Source organism: Tenrec ecaudatus, chromosome 8 (genome assembly GCF_050624435.1).
Source record: "Tenrec ecaudatus isolate mTenEca1 chromosome 8, mTenEca1.hap1, whole genome shotgun sequence".
NCBI lineage: Eukaryota > Metazoa > Chordata > Mammalia > Afrosoricida > Tenrecidae > Tenrec > Tenrec ecaudatus.
This window is the reverse complement of record NC_134537.1, coordinates 40,908,171-40,930,885: the sequence shown is the minus strand read 5'-3', so window position 1 is coordinate 40,930,885 and position 22,715 is coordinate 40,908,171. Positions and strand designations below refer to the sequence as shown.

The 22,715-nt window shown below is 42.0% G+C and overlaps 1 protein-coding gene across 5 annotated transcripts in view; it reads left to right on the top strand.

Moving 5' to 3' along the window:
* Window positions 1-22,715, top strand: part of RUBCN (rubicon autophagy regulator) — a 66,839-nt gene that overhangs the window by 1,575 nt on the left and 42,549 nt on the right. For all 5 annotated transcript variants that reach the window (XM_075556283.1, XM_075556282.1, XM_075556281.1 and 2 more), the window contains exon 2: window positions 15,277-15,430. In XM_075556283.1, the coding sequence (XP_075412398.1) occupies window positions 15,277-15,430 (154 nt within the window). The remainder of the gene's footprint in view (window positions 1-15,276; window positions 15,431-22,715) is intronic.

The following is a 22,715-nucleotide window of genomic DNA, read 5'->3' as shown; positions in this document are numbered from 1 at the left end:
GACTATGAGTTGGGCTTCTATCAGCAGGGTCGCTCTTTGAAACTATCAGTGACTCTCTTTCTACTTCCGTGGAGAGTTAGTCTTGGAAACTCACTGGGCTACCCTGCCCTGTAATGTCTGTGAGTTGGCATGCACTCAATGGCTGAGAGTCGAGGTGGCGTAGTAGGTTGTTTGCAGGGCTTCGAACTGCAAGGTCAGCCCATTGAACCTGCCTGCAGCTCCTTGGGAGAATGATGTGGTTTTCTGCCCCAGTAAAATTCAAAGGTGGGGGCAGTTCTACTCTGTCTTATAGGGTCTCTAGAAGTCAGAATTGATTCTGTGGGTTTGAGTTTTCTCTTTTATGTGCACAAATAATCTTTTCAAAATCTGGACTGACACATCTGTGAGGATCTTGCCTAAGACCTATTAATTATGTGGGTACTAAGTGAAATGGAACATCTTACTTCCCTTTTCCAGGTTTCAGTTTCTGCATATGTATAGACTATTCTTCCTCCAGATGTCTGAGATGTTTCATATAAAAGACCCTGGGTAAAATCTCAACAAATTTTTGGATTATTATGATTTTCCTCTGCCATGTCATGTGGGGAAGACTTATTTAGATATTAAAGTTCAAATTCCTTTTGTGTGTGTGTATAACAATTTATTGTGCTTTAGGTGTAAGTTTATATTAGCACATTAGTTTTTTAAAACAGTTTTATTAGCACTTCATCCACATGTCCTGTAAAGCAATCATATCAAGAAGAGTTGTACAATGGCCACCATATTCAATCCCAAAACATTTTCTTCATCCTTGTAGTCATTATTATTCATGTAACACTTTTTTTAAATGGTGGCAAAAATTTACACAACAGAACATTTTCCAGTTCCACAACTTCTACTTGTATAATTCAATGTTATTGATTATATTCTTCATGTTGTACAATCATTGTTGATATCCTTTTCCAAGTGATTCGACCACCATTGACATAAACTCAATGCCCCCTCCCCAACAACTCTTTCCCCTTCACCTTTGGTCAAGATTAAAAAATTTTTTTCATGGTTTTCTTGATATAGTGTTCACATATCATACACTTTCATGGTTAAATCACTTTAAAATGAGTTGTGTACATACATGATCAGTTCTAGTGCACCCTCCCAACTTCCTTGTTTGCTCCCTAACTCCCCTCACCCTTCCTATCCCACCCCCTCACATCCCAGATAAACCACTGCATCAGTTACTATCTCTATGCATCTATTCTCGCTGCATTTCACAAACTGGGAAACCCAACAGAAACAATGGAAAAATAAATAAAATGACTAGGACAAAATAAAGATAAAAATACAAATACGGAGTCAGAAAAAAAGACCATCAGCAAGCAAATTCGTTTTCCATTCAATAGTTCATACACAAATTGTGCCGTGACATTGATCTGTGAACTCTGCAATGGGTCAGCACTCCCGATGTTCACCTTAGGTTCCCTGTTTCCACTCGTTGAAACAGTAGTACCTGTTTCAACTTCTTTATTAACTGACTTTAGCAAACACTTATTTACCACCTATCAGGTGCAACATTAGGAGCCCTGTAAACAAAGGGGGCTTCAGTAAGCTATAATCCTTATAATACTTATTTGAGGTAGAGACTGTGACTATCACTATTTCACAGATGAGACACAAAAGGATAATTAGGCTGCCAAGATCCTATAATGAATTCCTTGGGGAGATGGCATTTACACCCTGACAGTCTGACTCCAGAGACTTTATGATAATGCCTATGAAGATATCTCCCACTGTGCTAACGTGCTGGTGTAAAAATGGTGGCATGGGGTGCTGAGTTAGTTATTATGGCTCTTCTAGCCAAAGTCTCAAACTTGCAACAAAAGACCTGTCCCTGTCTAGGTCTGGTCAGAATGTGAGGGAGAAAAAAAAAAGGTGAGGGAAGATACTGATAGGATTCACCTGTGAGTAGTTGGGAATAGGTGTTCCTAGAGTGCCTTCCTGCTGTATAAAATGAGCCCTCTCATCTCAGAAGCAGGAGGAATGATCTCTCTACCAGGCAGAGCCAGGAGTGGAAGATGTCCTCTGGACTCGAGATCCCTGCGTAGTGAGCCTCCTGGATCCACAAGACAGCTGTACCATCATAGGAGCAGCTTCAGAACCCGGAGCCAGAGCGTGGGAACAGAGTGATGAACTTCCTAGCCTACAGAGCAAATAGAGCCGAGTGCTTTTATGCAGGAGGTTGGCTTGTAGAGTGGGTTGCCTCTGGGCACTGAATTGGGGAAGCGAGTGCCTTTGGGCTGAGGTTTACTGGAGTGGAATAGCTCTGGGGACTTAAGTCAGGGCGCTGGGTTTGCTGACCTGTGGAGCTTGAGCTGAATACCTTTGGGTTGTGGCTTACAACAGAGTGGTATGCCCCTTTGGGCATTTATTAGCAGACCTGAAAGAACTTTGTAGCAAGTCTTGATAAATAATTACTCTGAGATTTTTCTCACTGGCATGACAACTTGTTAATTTCCTTAATAAAAACTTTCATATTACATTTTATCTTTGAGTTCTGTGTAGCCATTGCAATGGATGTTAGAACACAGAGAAATAATAAAGAACATTAATTAAGACAAACCTTGGAGGCATCCCTTTAGCCCTTCCCTTCCTTGAACCAGTCTTTACCTCCCTTGGGCAAGTGTTTTAAAGCTCTTTAGCTCTGCCAATAAGTGCCCAAGGGTACCCTACTCCACCAGCAGACTCAATGGCACTTGGGTTTCTCACTGTCCTCTCACTATAGCCAACTTGCTAGGTGGGCTGGGAAGCCCACTGTGCTATCTCCTGCCAGTCTCTCGGTTATGTTGTCCTCTCATGTTCTACAGCTCGCTGGCACCCTCCCTCCCTCCCTCCTTCCTGAATCTAGGTGGTTCTCAAGGTAGGAACCAAATCCAAAGGATACATTCTCTCCTTGGTGGTAGTGAGGGATTGGTACTATCCAGTTTCAGGCACGCACTATGGATCTCAAGGATAAGGGGCGGGGGATTTCTGTATGGCGAAAACTCCTTACTGTGTTATTCAGTCAGCACTTTAGCCCCTGTGGACTTCCTAGCTATTAAACTGAGTCTTGAACCTTCTTGCCATTACATTCCCCTAGATAGCCCCTCTCATTGGAGGGTTTTTGTGTCATCAGGTGTCATGGAGTTGGTTTTAACAGAGATATCCCATGTCACAGAGTAGAACTGTTCCATGGGGTTTTCTTGGCTGTTATCCTGATAGTCTTGTGTGGAGCTACTGAGTGGGTTCAAACTGCTAACTTTTTGGTTAGCAGCCAAGTGCTTAAGTGTTGTGTCACCAGGGCTTCTTGTCGTTCTTGAAACTATGCTTCTTTAGAAGGTGTCTCTGACTTGCCCTTCCCCCCACTCTGTGCTAGGAGCATGTCTCAGCTCTGGTGACACAGTGGGTTAAGTGGTCAACTGCTCAAATGAAAATACCCTGCCCTTTAGGCTCATTCTGAGTCAGAATTAGCTTGATGGCAGTGGGTTTGGTTTTGGTTTCTCATTTTGTAGCCTGGCTCATTACTTTTTGAATTCCCCAAGAGATGAGGACGCATGCTCTTTCACCACCGCAACACAATGCCTGACATAGAATTGGTGCACCGCTAAAGCGCCTCCAAGGAATGACAGCATTAACGATTAGGTCACGTCTCAGACAGTTGGGCAGGTGCCAGTAGCACTTTGGCCGTTTGTTGCAAGGACCTCTTTTTCCCTGTCTCCCTATTCACTTTCCCCTTTTCACGTTCAGTTCGTATTTTCTCATTTTTATTTATTTTTAACAGTTTTAGCATGTCATCCACATGTCCTACAATTTAATAATTCAGTTATATCCAGAGGAGTTGTACAGTTGTCGCCATATTCAATTCTAGAACAGTTTCTTCCTTGGTCACTGTTATTCATGTAATGATTATTTTACTGATTGTGGCAGAAAGATACACTTCAGAACATTCTCCAATTCCACAACTTCTCCTTGTATAATTCAGTGCCATTGATTATACTCTCTGTGTTGTACACCCATTATTGATAACCTTTTCCATTCAGTTCCTATTTGCTTTCCCTTTTTCTGTGACTTTCCTAGGGATTGATCCTTTTATATGGCATGGGGAGCAGAACAGGGGGATCAATTGCCTTTTGAGCAGTCCATATTGATAGTCCAATTATTATTAATTATTACCAAATTTTACTAATTATTAGTTTTAAAAGCATAATAGCACACTCTTGTAGTTTTTAGGAAAATTGCTCATCAAAACCCAGGAGAGAGGTATAATGGTTGATTGCTGGGACCCGAAACCTGAAGCTTTTCTCAGTATTTACCTTCTCCACTGGCCCCTGGGTATTGTGGTTGATTATTAGCTTAAAGATGAATAGTTTGAACACAGCCTGCAGTGCCACAGAAGAAAGGCCTGGCGATCTGCCTCCATGGAGACGATAGCCAGGAAACCCCTATGGAGTAGTTCTACTTTGTAACAGAAGGGATCCCCTTGAATCTGAACCAACTCAGTGGCAGTGGGTTTTGTTTTTACCCTTGTCACAGCTGTTTCTGCTGTACAAACATTTATAATCTCTTCTACTAAGTTTACTTTAAAAAAAATGTCTTCATAAGTTTCGCTAATGTACCTGGGTAGTTTTAGTCCTGCTATGTAGCATGATACTCACTAACCACATGCGACTACTTAAGTTTAACTAAAATGAAATAAATAAACTTCCATTTAGATGAGTCATTTCATTCAGGTCAGGAGAAGTCACTGTGGCTAGTGACTGCCATATTGGGTAGGGCAAACAGAGAGAATTCCAGCATGATAGAAAATTCTAGGGGACAGTGCTGTTATAGACTTTCTTTAATCCGACATTTTCAGGAAACAGCATGCTTACCACATCATTAGTTACTCTCATTAAGGCTTAGTTGGAGTTTAAGTCATGTTTGATTGGGAAGCGGGAAGAATATTAAAATAAACGATAAATTACAATGATTAAATAGTGACTTTGCAAATGATCTCAGAAAATTTGTGGGGTCATAGCTTCTGCCAGTGAAACTTGTGGGAAGGGCACCTTGCAGGATTATAGGGCTGAAGAGATTGATCCTTGACTAGAACATGGCTACAGAATGTGCTCTTGTTAAAGCGTTCTGACACTGTTTCCTTCTGAGGTTTCTATGTGGATGACTTCGAGAATAAACCAGTAAGAGCGATGGTGCTGTCCTCCTCTGTTCCCCTTCATGAATTCTGTTTGCTTCCTCAAGAGACATTTAGCAGGGTTTTACAAAGCATATTTATATATAACGATAGGGAAATAGATCTACATACATATATGTTAAATATTAAGGTAGCTGACAGACATTGGGCCTCTACTCAAGTGCTCCCTCAATGCAAGAATACTTTTTTCTAATAACCCGGCATTCTGTGATGCTCACCTTTCCGAGACGATTGTTGAAGACAAAGCGGGTGCATAAGCAAAAGTGGTGAAGAAAGCTGATGGTGCCCAGCTATCAAAAGATATAACATCTTGGGTCAATTTCAACTCATTGCAAACATGAGAGGGTTTCAGATACTGTAATTCTTTATGGTGGCGGTTCATAACCTGTGAGTTGCGACCCCTTTGGGGGTCAAATGACCCTTTCACAGGGGTTGCTCAATTAATAACATTAGCAAAATTACATTTATGAAAATAATTTCATGGTTTGGGGGTCACCACAACATGAGAAACTGTATTAAAGGGTCGCGCATGAGGAAGACTGAGAACCACGGCTATGGGAACAGGTAGTCGCATCTTTCTCCTGAGGAGCAACTGGTGGGTTTGAACCTCAGACCTTGCAGTTAGCAGCCCAATGCCTCCTCCACAGTGCCACCAGGGCTTCTTTATAGAAGAAAAAGTAAATTATAAAGTGATGTTCCATGTGAAAATGATATTAGCATATCTCAGATCGTCCCATGCTCCTTGTAGAAGTAAAGGGAAACAGCTTTAATTTATCGGCGATACCTAGAATTCAATTACCTAGAATGCATCATGGTTTCAATTTCCTGAAATCAGAGTTGAAAGTCACGTTGTCCCAGATCAGGTAATAATTTGATCCTTGAAGTGATGGAAGGTGCGATACACATTTGACAGAATATCATAATGCCATTAAAATGTTTTGAGTAAATAATTTACAGAATAAATGCTTATTAAAATATAAAAATAAAATATTAGAAGAAATCATAGTAACTGTTATTCGTGGTTTACTTGGTGACATGAGGGGAATGTTGAGAAGAGGGATCCTGAGATCAATAATCCAAACAGTGTTAGCAAACAAGAAGCTGGGAAGCACCATGGTGGGTTTTGAAATACCCTACTCTCCAGGGCTGCTGCTCATGACAACCTGTGGTCCGGCAAGCACCTGGGGCTTGTAATGCCAGAGTGTACTTCCTGGAAAGAAGTCATAGGTTCCTCTTTTAGGTAGAACTCAAAACTTACTGTCATCAAGCCAATACAGCAACCCTGAGATAGTTAAGGTTTATTGTGCCAACCTGTCCGATAAACACATGAGGGATCAATTGAAGGGTGGAGAGATAAATGGCTCGGTAAGCCTCACCTTTCTAGTTCTCAGATCTCGGGTCTCTTGCTCTCTAATGGTTGGACCAGGGTGCAGCTGCCTTAGCCAGTTCCCTGCTTCAGCTGGCAAGGCTCACTTCTTGCCAGACATCCCTGAGGAGAAGCTACATGGACCTACCCTGATGCAGCCCTGGGTGCTGGAGCAGCTGTGTGGAGACCCCTGCCAGCGCTGAGATGCTTACACACTCACTGATTTGGCTTTCCTCCTGCGTTCGGTGTCATTGTGTGTGTTTTGTGAGATTGAGGAGGACTTTGTAGATTGGTATTGGACATATGGGCTCTTGTTGGACTTATAGGCTTGGACAGCATTGGGTTTGGATGCTTTCTTAATGTACACTTACCCTTTATATAAAACTCTCTCTTATACATATGAGTTTCTATGGATTTGTTTCCCTATTTTACCCAGACTAACACAAACCCTATAGGACAGAGCAGAACTGCTCTTGTGGGTTTTTGAGACTGTAATTCTCTTTAAAATCATTTTATTGGGGGCTCATATAACAGTTACACAATTCATACATACATCAATTGTGTAAAGCACATTTGTGCATTTGTTACCCTCATCATTCTCAAAAATTTTGCTCTCCACTTAAACCCCTGGCATCAGCTCCTCATATTTTCCTCCTCCCTCATGAACCCTTGGTAATTTATAAATTATTATTTTGTCATATCTTACACTGTCCAACGTCTCCCTTCACCCACTTTTCTGTTGTCCATCCCCCAGGGAGACTGTAACTCTTTATGGGAGTAGAAAACCTCATATTTCTTCCATCAAGTGTTAGCAGCCTAACATGTAACCACTGTGCCACCAGGGCTGCTGCTTTGGCAGAGAAAAGCATAAGTCACCGTCCCGATAAGATCCCTGAAGGCAAACGGGTGCATAAGCAAATGTGATGAAGAAAGCTAATGGTGCCTGGCTATCAAAAGATATAGCGTCTGGGGTCTTAAAGGCTTGAAGGTAAACAAGTGGCCATCTAGCTTAGAAGCACCAAAGCCCACATGGACGAAGCACACCATCCTGTGTGATCACGAGGTGTTGATGGGATCAGACATCAAAGAACAAAAAATCAAATCACTGTGAATGAGGGGGAGTGTAGATTGGAGACCCAAGAGCCATCTGTAGGCAACTGGACATCCCCTTACAGAAGAGTCACAGGGAAAAGACGAGCCAGTCAGAGTAGTGTGGCAACGATGAAACATACAACTTTCCTCTAGTTCCTTAGTGCTTCCTCCCCCCCCCACTATCATGATCCCAATTCTACCTTGCAAGTCTGGCTGGACCAGACCAGAGGATGTACACTGTACAGATAGGAACTGGAAACACATGGAATCCAGGATGGATGTTCCCTTCAGGATAGTGGGGAGAGTGGGGTTACTGGGAGGGTGGGAGTAGAAAGGGGGCACTGATTACAAGGATCTACATATAACCTACTCCGTGGGGGATGGACAACAGAAAAGTGGGTGAAGGGAGACATTGGACAGTGTAACATATGACAAAATAATAATTTATAAGTTATCAAGGGCTCATGAGGGAGGGGAGAGCTGGGAGGGAGGGAAAAAATGAGCTGATACCAAGGGCTCAAGTAGAAAGCAAATGTTTTGAGAATGATGAAGGCAACAAATATATAAATGTACTTGACACAATGGCTGTATGTATGGATTGTGATAAGAGTTGTATGAGCGAGCCCCCAATAAAATGGTTAAAAAGAAAAGCAGAAGTAAGTGAAAGAACTGTTGGTAACATATAGGTTCCAAAAGACTACCTACTGCATTTTGGGTTTTGTTATTCTTCTTACCTGACCATGTATTCTCTGTGTTTAGTAATACTGTATTTTAACATGGAGAATGTAGAGAAAGATTTATGCTACCTTTAAAATAAATGTTTATAGAAAAATTATACTGGATTTTATTATACAGTCTCTTGGTTTTGGAGGTAGCTGGGAGACCTAACTTCTGGCCAGCTCTTTCCCTTAAGTGGCCAAAGAATTTTAATGTGTTAGAGTGAATAAATGCAAGACCTATAGGCATTAGACCTGGTAGCACAGTGGTTAAAGCCCTTAGCTGCTAACCAAAAGATTGGTAGTTTGAAACCACCGTTGACTCTGGGAGAGAGATGTGACAGTCTGCTTCCCTAAAGATTAATAACCTTGGAAATTATATAGGGCAGTCTACTCTGTCCTATTAGTTAGAATTGACTCAATGACAGTGGGTTTGGGTTTTTTGATAACCATGTTTTACAACTCAATATTGAGTCAACAAATGCTTCATCAAGCATACTAAATTTTAATAGTATCAAATGTGTTAAATTTCAGCAGTGAGTAAATTTAACAAAAGGAAGGGAAATTCCTTATATTAGAAGCCTAACCACTAATACTGGGCAAGCTCCTTAGCATGACATTCAGTAATTCTCCATCATGTGACTCCTGTGTATCAGTCAGTGTTCCAGTTCTGTGCTCAATTTGAATACAGCCTCTTTCTCTGTAAGACTTTATCACACATGCAACTCTCACTGCTACTCCTATGGTTTTCTACATACAGATCTTAACAAGTAGAATGCCTTGTTTCCCTTGTCCCATTCATGGATTCTGTTCAGTTCTAGTTCCATTGGCTTTGGAAAAAAAAAAACAAAAAATTCACAGCCATTGAGTCAATTCTGGCTCAGAGCGACCCTGAGGGTTGGACAGGATAGAACTGTCCCCATGGCTATCCGAGACTAACTCTGTATGGAAAGTTAGAAAGCCTCATCTTTCTCCCATGGAACAGCTGGTTGTTTTGAATTGTTAATCTTGGGGTTAGAAGCCCAATATTCCCAAGAGGTCCCAAAAAACTTTGACCCACCATAAATAACTCCTTTGTTAGAACTACTATAGCATGTGCTGTTAATATACTACTATAAATCATTTATAAAAATTGTTATTAACCATTATCTGTCATGTCTCCTTAAGGACAGAGATAATTTCCCCATCTTTTAAATATTAATAAGCAAGGAGAAGATGTCATGCAGTGGAACAAGATTAGTTTCAGAGTCAGGCCACTCTGCATGTGAATACTAGGTCTCCATAAACTGTCCCGGCATCCTTAAGTGAGATACTTACAAACTCTGAAAGCTTCAGTTCCCCACCTGCAACTGGAGTTGCCTGTGCTCCCCAAGGTGGGGTGAAGGTGTTGGTTGACAGAAAGCACCATCCACTGGAACAGATAGTAGTCCGTCCCTTTTCTCTGCCCCTTTCCCCTTTGATTGTCTACACTGTAAGCCTACGGAATCAGAAGGGGTGCCTATAATACAGACAACACAAAGACACAGACACATCAACTGGATGAGGGAGGCCAAGGGTACACAAGTGAGACTCCAGATAAACAGGGTAACACCCTTTGGCAAGCCCGTGCCAGAGAGACTGCCCGTCTCAGGGCCGGCCAGAGGGTCAGCGGCAATCCACTCTCCCCTGTTCAGGGCGAGATTATCTAATGATCGGAAGGATCCAATAATTCAAGCTGAGAGAACCTACAATGAAGGAACAATTCACACCTGAGCAAACACACAGGAAGACTTAATACCATTTTTGAAAACCTCGAAACATGGATTCCATATTCCAAGAGTGCTTGCCCTTGCAAGGTCTCTGAGAGTGCGTGCAATTAAGGAAAATCCCTTTTTTCAAGACCATCCAGAGATCCAACCAGGAAAGACAGCTTTGAAATCCAGTCAGCTACACCATTTGTTTCAGGGTGCAAAAGAGACTTCATCTCAAATATAAAGAGAACATTTATTAAGTCTTAAGAGAGACAAAGACACAGGCACATCGTCTGAACTAGGGAGGCCAGCAACGTGAGATTGAACTAGTATTCCCGGCATTCCTTTTAATTGCTGGTATTGTAGACCCTAGAATTCTCCAATTCAAAATGGCCAGTCCCAGTCCATACCGGTTCACTGGCCCTTAGGCTGCCTATCTTCAGGTGTTCCATTTCACTTTTGACAGTGTGCCGTTTTGCTTGCGTCACACGGAAGAGTTTCCATAGTCTGATTATTAATGAGTATTTACAGGGCTTCCCCTCACGTTGTGTGCCACTGCAGCAAATGAAAGCTTTACTCATTAAGGGTGACTCTACTTTGAGGAAGCAACTCTTGCCCGTTTGTATGTATTTTCTGGTAGTGTCGTGGGCTAGCTACTCAAAGCCAGCAGTTCAAAATCACCAGCTGCTCTGCTGGAGAAAGATGAGGCTTTCTACTCCATTACAGATGGACAGTCTTGCAGACCCCCAGGGGCAGTTCTGCTGACATGTTGAGTCACTGAGTCAGAAGCAACTGGATGGCGGTGTGCTTGGCTTTTGTTCTCCCATGCGGGGCTCCTCTGGCACTGTGATCGGACAGTGTTCTGCTGTTGACTTATAAGGTTTTCTCTGACCACTTTTTTTGGGACCACTTTCTTGTAGACATAGATGCCAGCTTCTCCTTCCTGGTTTGTCTGATTCTGGAGAAACTTTCCCATCTTGGGTGACCCTGTTGGTACATGACAACCAGCATCCTATCAATGCCCTAGCCTCAGCAGGGCAGCAACCTGACAGATGAGTCACGGAGCTAAAACAACTGCAAATAAAAACAACAAAATTTTTTTCCTTTTTTTAAAAATAACTTTTGTTTTAACCAGAGTATCGCTTTTTACTATGATTTGACAAGCTTAAGAATTCCAAGTGGAAGGACATTCCAACTGGTGTTTCGTAAAACTGCTGTTCCTCAGAGATCCATATTTGAATTGCATAAGCAATTTCTGTAATTCTTTAAAGGATGAATGTGGTCAGAACCCTCTCTGAAGAAAACAAGTGGGCTTAATCCTAGGATTGGATTTACAGTTGGTTGAGGAGCATGCTTCAGGTGGGAGTGGGATATGCTGTCCCTTGCCACCCAGGCCTGGATCCTCTTTGCGCAGGGCAAGGAGGTTATTAGCACCCCTTGATTCTAATTTAGCATGACCAAAGGGAAGCCCTCTGTGTACTTGCAAAAGTGGTTCTACAAAGAGCCGCTTGAACTCCAAGGCCTTGCTTGCCTGTGCCAAGATAAAGAGTACACGTGAACACGGCGTGAAAACATCCAAATATTAATTATTACTAAAGAGGCCCAACGTAGTAGGAAAGCCTGGCCTGGCCTGCTGAAAGTGTGATTAAAGGATGGGGAGGGATATTTGCTTATGGTGATCTGTTTATTTGCATCTTGGCTCTAGATATGAATGGATTCAAACCTACCCACTTCCTGTGGATGTCAGTTGAACTTCATAGTTCAACTGGTTGAAAATGATCGTTCTAGAGAGGGCTTTAGAAAGTTCATGGGAAAAAATGGAATTGAAAGATAGTAAACTTTTCCACGAATTTTTGAAGTTCCATTAGATTACTACAGTAAAAGATCCTAAATTGTGAAGACACCTAAGCCACAAGCTATGCAAATCTAGCTTCAAGCAAGCTTTTCTTCTACATGAGCACATGCCAAATATAAATACCTTAGAATCAAAATAGAATAAGGGCCACATTAAAACAATTTTTGGGACTAATAGCTCAAGGACACTCAGCTGTGCCTAAGGGAAGTCCTTTATCTTTGGCTAAAACAGTGTTTCCCACATTGGGTGGTCCTGCCCCATGGTGGGTGCTGGAGTGATTTAGGGGAACTGCAAAAGCCTTTCTCATATTTTATGCTGGATCATGGGCTATAGAACCAAGGTTTCTAATTGCCAGGGGGTAAGGGACAGGAGGGAGAGAGGACACTGAGTAACTTTTTGCCTGAAAGTGGGCCGTAGGGATGTTGTTGGTCGATCTGAATGCTCGAGGTCGCTAGGGTTTTAGTATAATTTTGGACTCAAAGCCCTAGGATCATAGGCTACTTGGTGTTTGTTTTTGGGATTCATCATGATGGTATTTAGCAGCTAAGAAATAAGATGGATGCAAAATGAATCACAACACAGATATGCAGAGTTACCTGATGAACCAGACTGGCTCTCAGGCCTGTTAGACTTGATTGTAATCTGTCAGAATATAAGAACTGTGTCCTGAAGAATAGGCCAGGGGTTAGTTACAAAAAAGCAACAAAATAAATCAGTGCCACCGAGTCAGTGCTGACTCATAGAGACCCAGGGGTTAGTTAGCCCTGAGGAATTTGTAGGCAAGAGTCGCTGAAGGAAAAGCTGGTGGTTGGCCTCTGTGATGGCAGTTTCTCACCGTATAACAGCAAATGACATTTTAGTCTCAATCTCAGTCCTGTGTGCATTTTCGTTATTTTGAGATTTCTCTCAGGACCGGCCCAGAAATAGAACAAGGAAGCCCGATGACTCACGCATGAGGTTGAGAAAGCCTGGTGTCTCCGAATTTGAATCTTGGGCACTCAGAGCAGAAGACCCGAATGAGAGCCAGCTGGCTTTCCCTTTAGGATGACAGGCCAAAACCACACCTAACATCGTTTAAACATTTCTACTTGTGGGTTTTACTTAACACTGCTCATTGACTTTCCTATAATGGCTCAGAAAATGTGCAAAGATGTTAATTTTGAGTAATCCTCGTTGGAAACATTCTAATTTAGGATCCCTGCAGGTATTTGTATGATTTAAAATAGTTACGAATGGTCCCTAAAAGACATCTTTGTCATTCCCACCACTGGTTTGGAGAAGAGGAATGGAGTAGTATTGTTTTAGGAAATGAGAGGCCAAGGAAAAAGTGTGCACCATAGCCACTGGGGGCTAAGAGAAGGAGTTGGGGCGCCTCATGTCTTCTTCTCAGTGTCCAGCTCTTTTCCTTTCAGTTCAGCAGGCTTAGCGTGCGGGTTTGCTCAGCAGCTGTGTGTGTTTTTTGTTTTAATGCGAGGCATTTCAGAGGAACCTTGAAGATCATCTGGGGCAGCTTGCTCCAAACTTCTCCACTGAAGTCTCTAAGCGGTCCCGGAAAATGTGCCAGTAGCCGACTGGTTTGGGAGCACATTCCAAAGCGGCTCAGTGTAAACTTTTAAAAGGAAAAAAAAACCCCAAACAAAACGTTAATTTTAGTCTAAAAATCATAGGGGAACAGCATGGCAATTTGTGTTCTTAACCATAATATTTGTGTGTAGGCATGTGTGTCAAGCATTTTCTGCCCTTCATCGCACTCTACTTATGCTTGGAAATGCAGGAATAAACCTTGGTTGTTTTTTAAGTCATTTTATTGGGGACTCGTACAACCCTTATCATAATCCGTACATCCATCCATTGTGTCAAGCACATTTGTACATTTGTTTCCATCGTCATTCTCAAAACATTTGTTCTCTACTTGAGCCCTTGGTATCAGCTCCTCATTTTTTCCCCTCCCTCCCTACCACCCTCCCTCATGAACTCTTGATAATTTATAAATTATTATGTTAAACCTTGTTTTATTGACCTCTGCAGGCCCTGCTTTTCTTTTTTCTTAAAAAAAAAAGTAAGGTTTCTGACAACCCTTTGTCAAGCAATACTTGTCATCATTTTCCCCCCAACAGCATGTGTTCACTTTGTGTCTGTGTTACAGTTTGGTAATTCTCACACTGTTTAAAGCTTTTCATAATGCTATTGCATGCTTAGTAGACTACGAAACAAAACCAAAAATACCCCACTGCCATCAAGTCAATACTGAGTCACAGAGACTGTGTATGGGTTTCTGAGCTTGCAAATATTTACAAGAGCAGACAGCCTCATCTTTTTCTTGAGGAGCAAATTGTGAGTTTGAACCACCAACTTTGGGTTGAGGTCAGCAGCCTCAACACTTCTCTGACAGTGCCAGCAGGGCTCAAGTTTAGTATAAGCATAACCCAGTATGCATCGGGAGCCCTGGTGGCACAGTGGTTACTTGTTGGACTGTGATCCTCAAGCCCAGCAGTTTGAAAGCACTAGCGAACAGTGGGGCTTTCTCTTGGAAACTCATGGGGCCAGTTCTCTCCTGCCCTAAAGGGTCGTTGTGAGTCAAAATCAACTCCATGGTAGTGAATTTGGTTTGATTTGGGTTACTAGGCATTGAGAAATCAAAATAAATTATTGAGATACCTTCTTTATTGTGCTTATCTGGAACCGAACCAAAATCTCTGAGGTATGCCTGTATACCAACTTCAAAGTAGGTCTTTGGCTTTTATGTTTGCTAGTTGGACAAAAGATTTTTGGCTTAGCTTCACTCATCTTTTTGTTGGTTTTGTGGGATCCCGCCCCACAGTCAAATGGGTCTTTAGGAGCGATATGTGCAATTAAAACAGAGTCGATTCTAATTCAGGGGACCCCATGTGACAGAGTAGAACTGGTCCATAGGGTTTTCTCGGCTGTAGTCTTTCTGAACCCAGATGACCGGGCCTGTCTCTAGGAGCTGCTAGATGGCTTCAAACTACCAGCCTTTGTTTGGCAGCAAAGTGCTTAATTATTGCACCACCAGGCCTCCTTGACCCAGGGCTGTAGGCCACTTTTTGGAGAATTAAAAGATTGTAGATGAAAATCACTATATAACATAATGTGCCTTGCAAAATGTGAGTTTGTTGGTTTATAAGTCCTGGTATTCTTTACAATGTTTTTCCTCTCTAGCTGGGTCTTAGACCTGAATGACAAATTCATAGAGCGAATTGTAGACTGTGGGCAGAAGGCTTTGTTTTGCAGACTCAGCATCAACTACAAGAAAGCTAACTAATGCACTGTTGGTGTCATTGATGCCCTTGCAGGAGAGAACACTGGCAGTTGCTGGGTAATTTGAAGACCACTGTTGAAGGGTTGGTGTCAACCAACAGCCCCAACGTCTGGTCCAAGTATGGTGGCTTGGAGCGGCTTTGCAGGGACATGCAGAACATCCTCTATCATGGGCTCATTCATGACCAGGTATGCAGAACTCTTCTTTTCCACCAAATTGGCTGAATCCCATGTTAGGAAAATCCAGCTGTGGTAAATGGGTTTGCAGGAGGGAGATGAAGGCTGCCAGACTATGAACCCTTGAGGGAAGGGTTGTGTCTTCAGATTTTTATTTTTTGTAATCCGGAGCATTTTGATTAGTCCTTGGTGTACCATAGATGACTAAGGCTAATGGATCTCTGGGATAGCAAATCAGCATGAGATGTTAGGGCAATGAATTGCCATCCTAATGTTACCCTAACAAATGGCCGCAGAACGTGTGCTTAACATCATACAGACATATTGTCATATTATTATATTGTAACTAATATATTATTAGGAGCAGACATCAGAAGTGTAAAATGGGATTCACCAGGCCCAGACAAAGTTTTGGCGGGCTGCACTTTCCCAGAGGTCCATGGCCTTTTCTAGCTTCTAGAGCTGCATTCTTTGCATTCCTTGGCCTGTGACCCCTGTAAAAGCCTTCAGCCTAGCATCTTCACATCTCTCCTGTCACCTTCTGTCCTTCTGATCTCCTGCTTTACCCACTTTTCTGTTGTCCGTCCCCCAGGGAGGAGGTCACATGTAGATCCTTGTAATCGGTTCCCTCTTTCCAACCACTCTCCCTCTACCCTCCCAGTATTGCCACTCAAACCCCTGGTCCTGAAGGGATCATCCGTCCTGGATTCCCTGTTTCCAGTTCCTTTCTGTACCAGTGTACATCCTCTGGTCTAGCCAGACTTGCAAGGTAGAATTCAGATCATGTTAGTGGGGGTGGGGTGGGGGAGGAAGCATTTAGGAAATAGAGGAAAGTTGTATTTTTTTCATTGGTGCTACATTGCACCTTGACTGGCTCCTCTCCTCCCATAGACCCCTCTTCAAGGGGATCTCCAGTGGCCGACAAATGGGCTTTGGGTCTCCACTCTGCACTCCCCCCTTCATTCACTAGGCTAAGATTTTTTTGTTCTGATGATGCCTTATACCTGATCCCTTCGACACTAGTGATCGCACAGGCTGGTATGCTTCTTCTGTTTGGGCTTTGTTGCTTCTGAGCTAGATGGCCACTTGTTTACCTTCAAGCCTTTAAGACCTCAGACACTACCTCTTTTGAGAGCCGGGCACCATCAGCTTTCTTCACCACATTTACTTATTCACCCATTTTGTCTTCAGTGGTTGTGTCGGAAAGGTGAGCATCATTGAATGCCAATTTAATAGAAGAAAGTATTCTTTCATTGAGGGAATAATTGAGTAGAGGCCCAATGTCCAATGTGCCTTCTGCTACCTTAATATTAGACCTATAAATATAGGCACATAGATCTATTTCCCCATCCTCATACATAAATATATTTGCATATGTACATGTCTTTATCTAGACCTCTATAAATGTCCTTTGCCTCCCAGCTATTTCCTCTATTTCCCTTGACTTTCCTCCTGTCCCACTATCATGCTCCGTCCCTACCTGGGTTTCAGCAATACCTCTTCATTACATTACCCTTGATCATGCCCTACCAGGCCTCCCACACCCACTTCACCACCAATTTGGATCACTTGTTCCCTTGTCCCTGGGTTTGTTAACACCATTTCCTTCCCCCCGACCTCTCCCTATACCATGTCCCCCGGAACTGTTGGTCCCGTTGTTTTCTCCTCCAGATTGTTCATTCAACCTATTTCATTTAGACAGACCTGCAGAGATAATAACATGTACAAAAACAAGACAGAGCAAAACCAAGCAACAATATACAACAAAACAGCAACAACAAACCACTGACGAAGAACAAAACAAAACACACAAGAAAGAAAAGTTTGTGGTTAGTTCAAAGGTCATTTGTTGGCCTTTAGGTGTGTTTTCCAGTCCAGTCTCTTGGGGCACCATGCCCTAGCCCCAAAGTCCACCTTCAGCATTCCCTGGGGAACCTGCCACTCCATTCCCTTGCTGTTCTGCTGTACTCCCCCAGTGCTTTGCCTTGGTGTGGTGGGATCAGGTGAGGCACCACACTGTGTCTCTGGTGCTGTCCCCACAGGGTCATGGGTCAGTGAGGGACGTCATGTCTCATAGGGGGGCTGGTCATGTGGTCCTCTCTGTGGGCTGGCTGCTCTAATTGGGGTCATCGTCCTCAAGGCCTGGTGGGCCATTATATGCTCCACTCTCTCCTACTCCCTCTTCATCTGCTCCCGTGCACTCTGATCAGATAAGTCTTTCTCCCGGAGCTGCAGATTCAGTGCCGTCCTTTGAAATAAATCCTTATGGGGGGAGGGGCAGGTGTCCATTTAGTATTTGGTACAGGGGTCAGCCCCCCAGACCTCTCCACTAGTTCCCTGTTACACGCCGGAATGTTGCATTCAAACCTTGGGCACTGGGTTGAAGTCTGGTCCCTCTTTCCTGTGGCGATATAAACAATACCCTCCCCTTGGGTGGGTTAGCGCCCTGTGTCCCCGCTACCCATTTCTTCCTTATTTTCATCAGTTTTTTCCTTTCCCCACCTCCTCCCCAGTTGTCTACCATGTGCATCCCTGCATTTGATCTGGTCCCTGCCATACTACATGGTCCTCACCCCAGGGATGTTTGTATACAATAGCTTTTTCCCTATGCCCCTTTGGCATTTTTTTTAAATGCCTACCTCAGTGGACTCATGTTGTACTTGACCTTTTGTGCCTGATTTACTTTGCTTAGCATGATTTCATGCAGTTCTTCCCATTCTGCGTTGTGCTTCATATGTTTATCACTGATTTTTAGCGATGCGTAGTATTCCATTGTATGTATGTACCACAGTTTTTTAATCTAATCGTCAATTGATGCAATTTGGGTTGCTTCCAACTACTTGCAATTGTGAACTGTGCTGCAATGAACATTGGAGCACAGATGTCTGGCCTTGGTTTGTTTCTTGCCTCTTCTGCGTATATGCCCAGTAGGGGGGTTGCTGGGAATAACGGTAACTCGATTTCCATCTGTTGTAGATATCGCCACATCGATTTCCATAATGGTCGTACATACTTACAAGTCCACATGCAGTGGATGAGAGTACCTGTCTCCCCACAGCCTCGCCAACACTGGTTGATTTCTGATTTTTTAAATTGGGCTACCTTTCAGGGTGTTAGGTGGTACTTCATCGTTTTAATTTGCGTTTCTCTTATGGCTAAAGATCGGGAACATTTTCTCATATGTTTGTTGGCCATTCGAATTTCTGCTCCTGTGAAATTTCTGTTCAAGTCCTTTGCCCACCTCTCAAGTGGGCAATTAGTTTTTTCCTTTTTGAAAGATAGCAGAGTATTGTAGATTTTAGTAATAAGGCCTTTGTGTGATATATCATTGCTAAAGATGTTTTCCGAGTCTGTTGAGTCTCTTATGATAATCTTGGTGAATTCTTTGGATGTACACAGGTGTTTTATCTTCAGTATATCCCATTTGTCAATTTGTGCCTCCTCTGTGTTTGTATCCTTCCCTATTTCTGATAGCCTATGTATTCCCTGTGCCAAAGTTCTCAAGTTGGTCCCAATTCTCTCATTGATGGCCCTAATAGTTTGGGGTTTAACTTCAAGGTCTGTGATCCACCTTGAGTTTATTCTTGTGCATGGAGTGAGATCAGGGTCTTGCTTCATTTTTCTGCAGATAAATATCCATTTTTTTCCAGCACCACTTGTTAAAGAGGGCATCTGCTTCCCATTTGATATTTTTAGGGCCCTTATCAAAGATCAGTTGTCTGTATGCTGATGATTTTATTTCTGGGTTTTCAGTTCTTTTCCATTGGTCTGAGTATCTGTCATTGTACCAATACCGTGCGATTTTTACAACTGTGGCTTTGTAGTATGTGCTAAAGTCAGGTAAAGCAAGCCCTCCCACTGTGTCCTTCCTGAGGAGTCTTCTGCTAATTCTGGGCTTCTTCCCTCTCCATATGAAGTTGGTAATCAGTTTTTCTATTTCTTTGAAGAAAGTTGAGGGTAATTGTATCGGGATTGTATTAAATTTATATATTGCCTTTGACAGAACTGACATCTTGACTATATCGAGTCTTCCAATTCATGAGCATGGGATATTTTTCCATTTGTTGAGGTCTCTCTTGGTTTCTTGTAATAGTGTTCTGTAGTTTTCCCTGTGTAGATCTTTTGTTCTTTTAGTCAGGTATATCCCTAGATATTTCAAGTTGTATTTGGCTATTGTGAAGGGTACCACCTTTTTGATCTCCTATTCTGTGGTCTTATCTGATGTGTATAACAGTCCGATGGACTTCTGTTTATTGATCATGTATCCTGCCACTCTGCCAAACTCCTCTATTGCTTCCAATACTCCCCTTGTGGAACTTTTGGGATTTTCCATATATAAAATCATATCATCTGCAAATAAAGATAGTTTCACCTCTTACTTCCCCAGATGAATACCTTTGATGTCTCTTCTTTACCTTATGCTGTTAGCTAAAACCTCCAGCACATTATTAAATAAGAGTGGGGACAAGGGGCCTCCTTGTCTGCTCCCCTTTTTCACTGAGATTGCGTTAGTCTTTTCTCCATTGACTACCACATTGGCTGTTGGTTTTTCATATATAGCTTGTATTGTCTTGAGGAACTTTCCTTCCATTCCTATCTTTGCTAGTGTCTTAAACAGGAATTGGTGTTGGATGTTGTCTAATGCTTTTTCTGCATCTATTGATATTATCATGTGGTTCTTATATTTTTTCATGTCAATGTGACGAATAATACTAATGGTCTTTCGTATTTTGAACCATCCCTGCATCGCTGGTATGAATCCCGCTTGGTTGTGGTGAATTATTTGTTTTATATACTTTGTATTCTGTTGGCTAGTATTTTGTTAAGGATTTTTGTATTGATGTTCATTAGGGATATTGATCTGTATTTCTCGATTCTTGTGGTATCCTTGCCCGGTTTAGGTATCAGAGTTATATTAGTTTCTTTGAAGGAGCTCGGGAGTTTGCCATCTTTTTCTATGTTCTGGAAGAGTTTGTGTAGGATTGGTGTTAGTTCTTCCCTAAATGCTTGGTGGAATTCTCCAGTGAAGCCATCTGGTCCAGGGGATTTTTTTGTTGGTAATCCCTTAATAACTTTTTCTATTTCTTCTATTGGTATGGGTCTGTTGAGATTCTTGACGTCCACTGAAGGATAGTCTAGGGAGGGATGGTTTTTCCAAGAATTTGTCCATGTCTTCCAAATAGTTGAATTCATTGGAGTACAATCCTTCAAAAGTACTGTGTATCTATCCTTTTGATTTTATTAAGGTCTGTTGTAATGTCCCCTCTTTCATTCCATATTCTTGCTATTAAAATTTGTTCCCTCCTTTCTTTGTTTAGGTTTGCCAGTGGTCTATCGATTCTGTGTATCTTTTCAAAAGACCAACTTTTAGCGATATTAATTTTTCCCATAGTTTTCTTATTTCCTCTCTCCTGAATCTCAGCCCTGATTTTTAAAATTTCTTTTATTTTGCTATTAGTAGGATTGTCCTGCTGACTCTGCTCTAGTTATTGTAAATTTTGTGCCAACATATCAATCATGAGTCTCTCTTCCTTTCTCAGGTGTGCATGTATTGCTATGAAATTTCCTCTGATGACTGCCTTTGCTGTGTCCCATAAGTTTTGGTACGTCGTGTACTCATTCTCATTGGTTTCTTGAAATTTCCTAATTTCATCTCTCATCAGCGCCAGTATGCACTCCTTTTGCAGTAGAGTTATTCATCCTCTAATTTTTTGCTCTTATTTTCTTTGTCTTCCTTTTGTTGATTTCCAGCCTTATGACACAGTAGTCAGAGAGAGAGGTCTGTATGATTTCAATGTGCTTAAATTTATATAGATGCACCTTATGCCCCAGTATGTGGTCTGTCTTCGAATATGTGCCTTGTGGGCTTGAAAAGAATGTGAATTTTTTGTATTTGGATGAAAAACTCTGTAAATATCTATCAGGTCAAATTGTCAAATTGTGGTGTTTAGATCTCTAGCCTCCTTGTTGAGTTTCTTTCCCTGTGATCTATCTTTCTCAGAGAATGGTGTGTTGAAATCACCCACTATAATTGTTGAGGCTGTGATTTCTTTTTTTAATCTTTTGGAGTGTTTGGTTGACATATTTAGCGGGTCTCTCATTCTGGGAATATATGTTTACAGTGCTTAGTGGTTCTTTGTCTACCATTCCCTTGAGCATTATATAGTATCCCTCCCTATCTCTTTTTATGGTTTTTACTTTGAGATCAATTTTATCCGAGATTAGGATTGCAACCCCTGCTTTTTTTTGTATTGCTTTTGTATTGTATTCCTTTCTCCAGCCTTTGATTCTCACCCTACTTTAGTCTGCAGCCTTGAAATGTGTCTCCTGTAGGCAGCAGATTGATGGGTTATGTTTTCTAAGCCAGTCTGCTAGTCTCAGTCTTTTAATGCCTGAGTTCAGGCCATTGATATTCAGGATTATTATCTCCATCTACGGCTCTGTGATGTCATACCTTTTGTGTTGGGAATGTTCCTACTTTTCTTTCTCATTAGTGTGTTGTGCATATGTGTGTGTGTATCATTCTTGTCTTCTTTCCATCCTTAAGCCAATGTTGTCTTGGGGTCTGTTTTATCTTTGTTGCTCTCTGGGTAAGATTGTTCTATGTGGCAGTCTCTTATTTTTGCTTGGTGAGTGTTGTTCTTCTAACCGTACTGGGTCGGCAAGGATCTTTTGTAGAGCTGGGTTTCTTCTAACATATTCTTTGAGTCTTTCCTTGTCTGGGAAAACTCTTACTTCTCCATCTATCTTGATTTATCATTTGGCTGGGTAGAGTATTCTTGGGTTTACGTTGTTTTCCTTCAATTTTTGGAATATGTTACTTCACTCTTTCCTCTTCATAGTTTCTGCTGATAGGTCTGAGCATATTCTTTTGTTGGAACCTTTATATGTGATTGCTTGTTTTTCCCTAGCTACTCCTGATTTTCTCCTTTTCCTCAAAGTTGGGTAGTTTAACTATTATGTGCCTTGGTGACTTCTTCTTGGGATTTAGTCTAGCTAGCGTTCTTTCAGCCTCCTAAATGGTTGCCTGGTTTTCATTCAGTAAGCCTGGAAAGTTTTTCTCCAAGAATTCTGTCACTGTTGTTGCAGATGACTTCTTTGTTGTGTCTTCCTCTGGTAAGCCAATACTTCTAATGTTGTTCTGCTTCATAGCATCAGACATAGGTCTTAGGTTTTCTTCAGTTTCTCTGATGATCTTATTAGATTTTTGTTCACTTTTGTTAAAGTCTGCTTGGTTTTCCTCTAAGTCACTGATGCGTTCTCTGATTCCTCCAGTTGCTTTGCAGGGTCTGTTTTT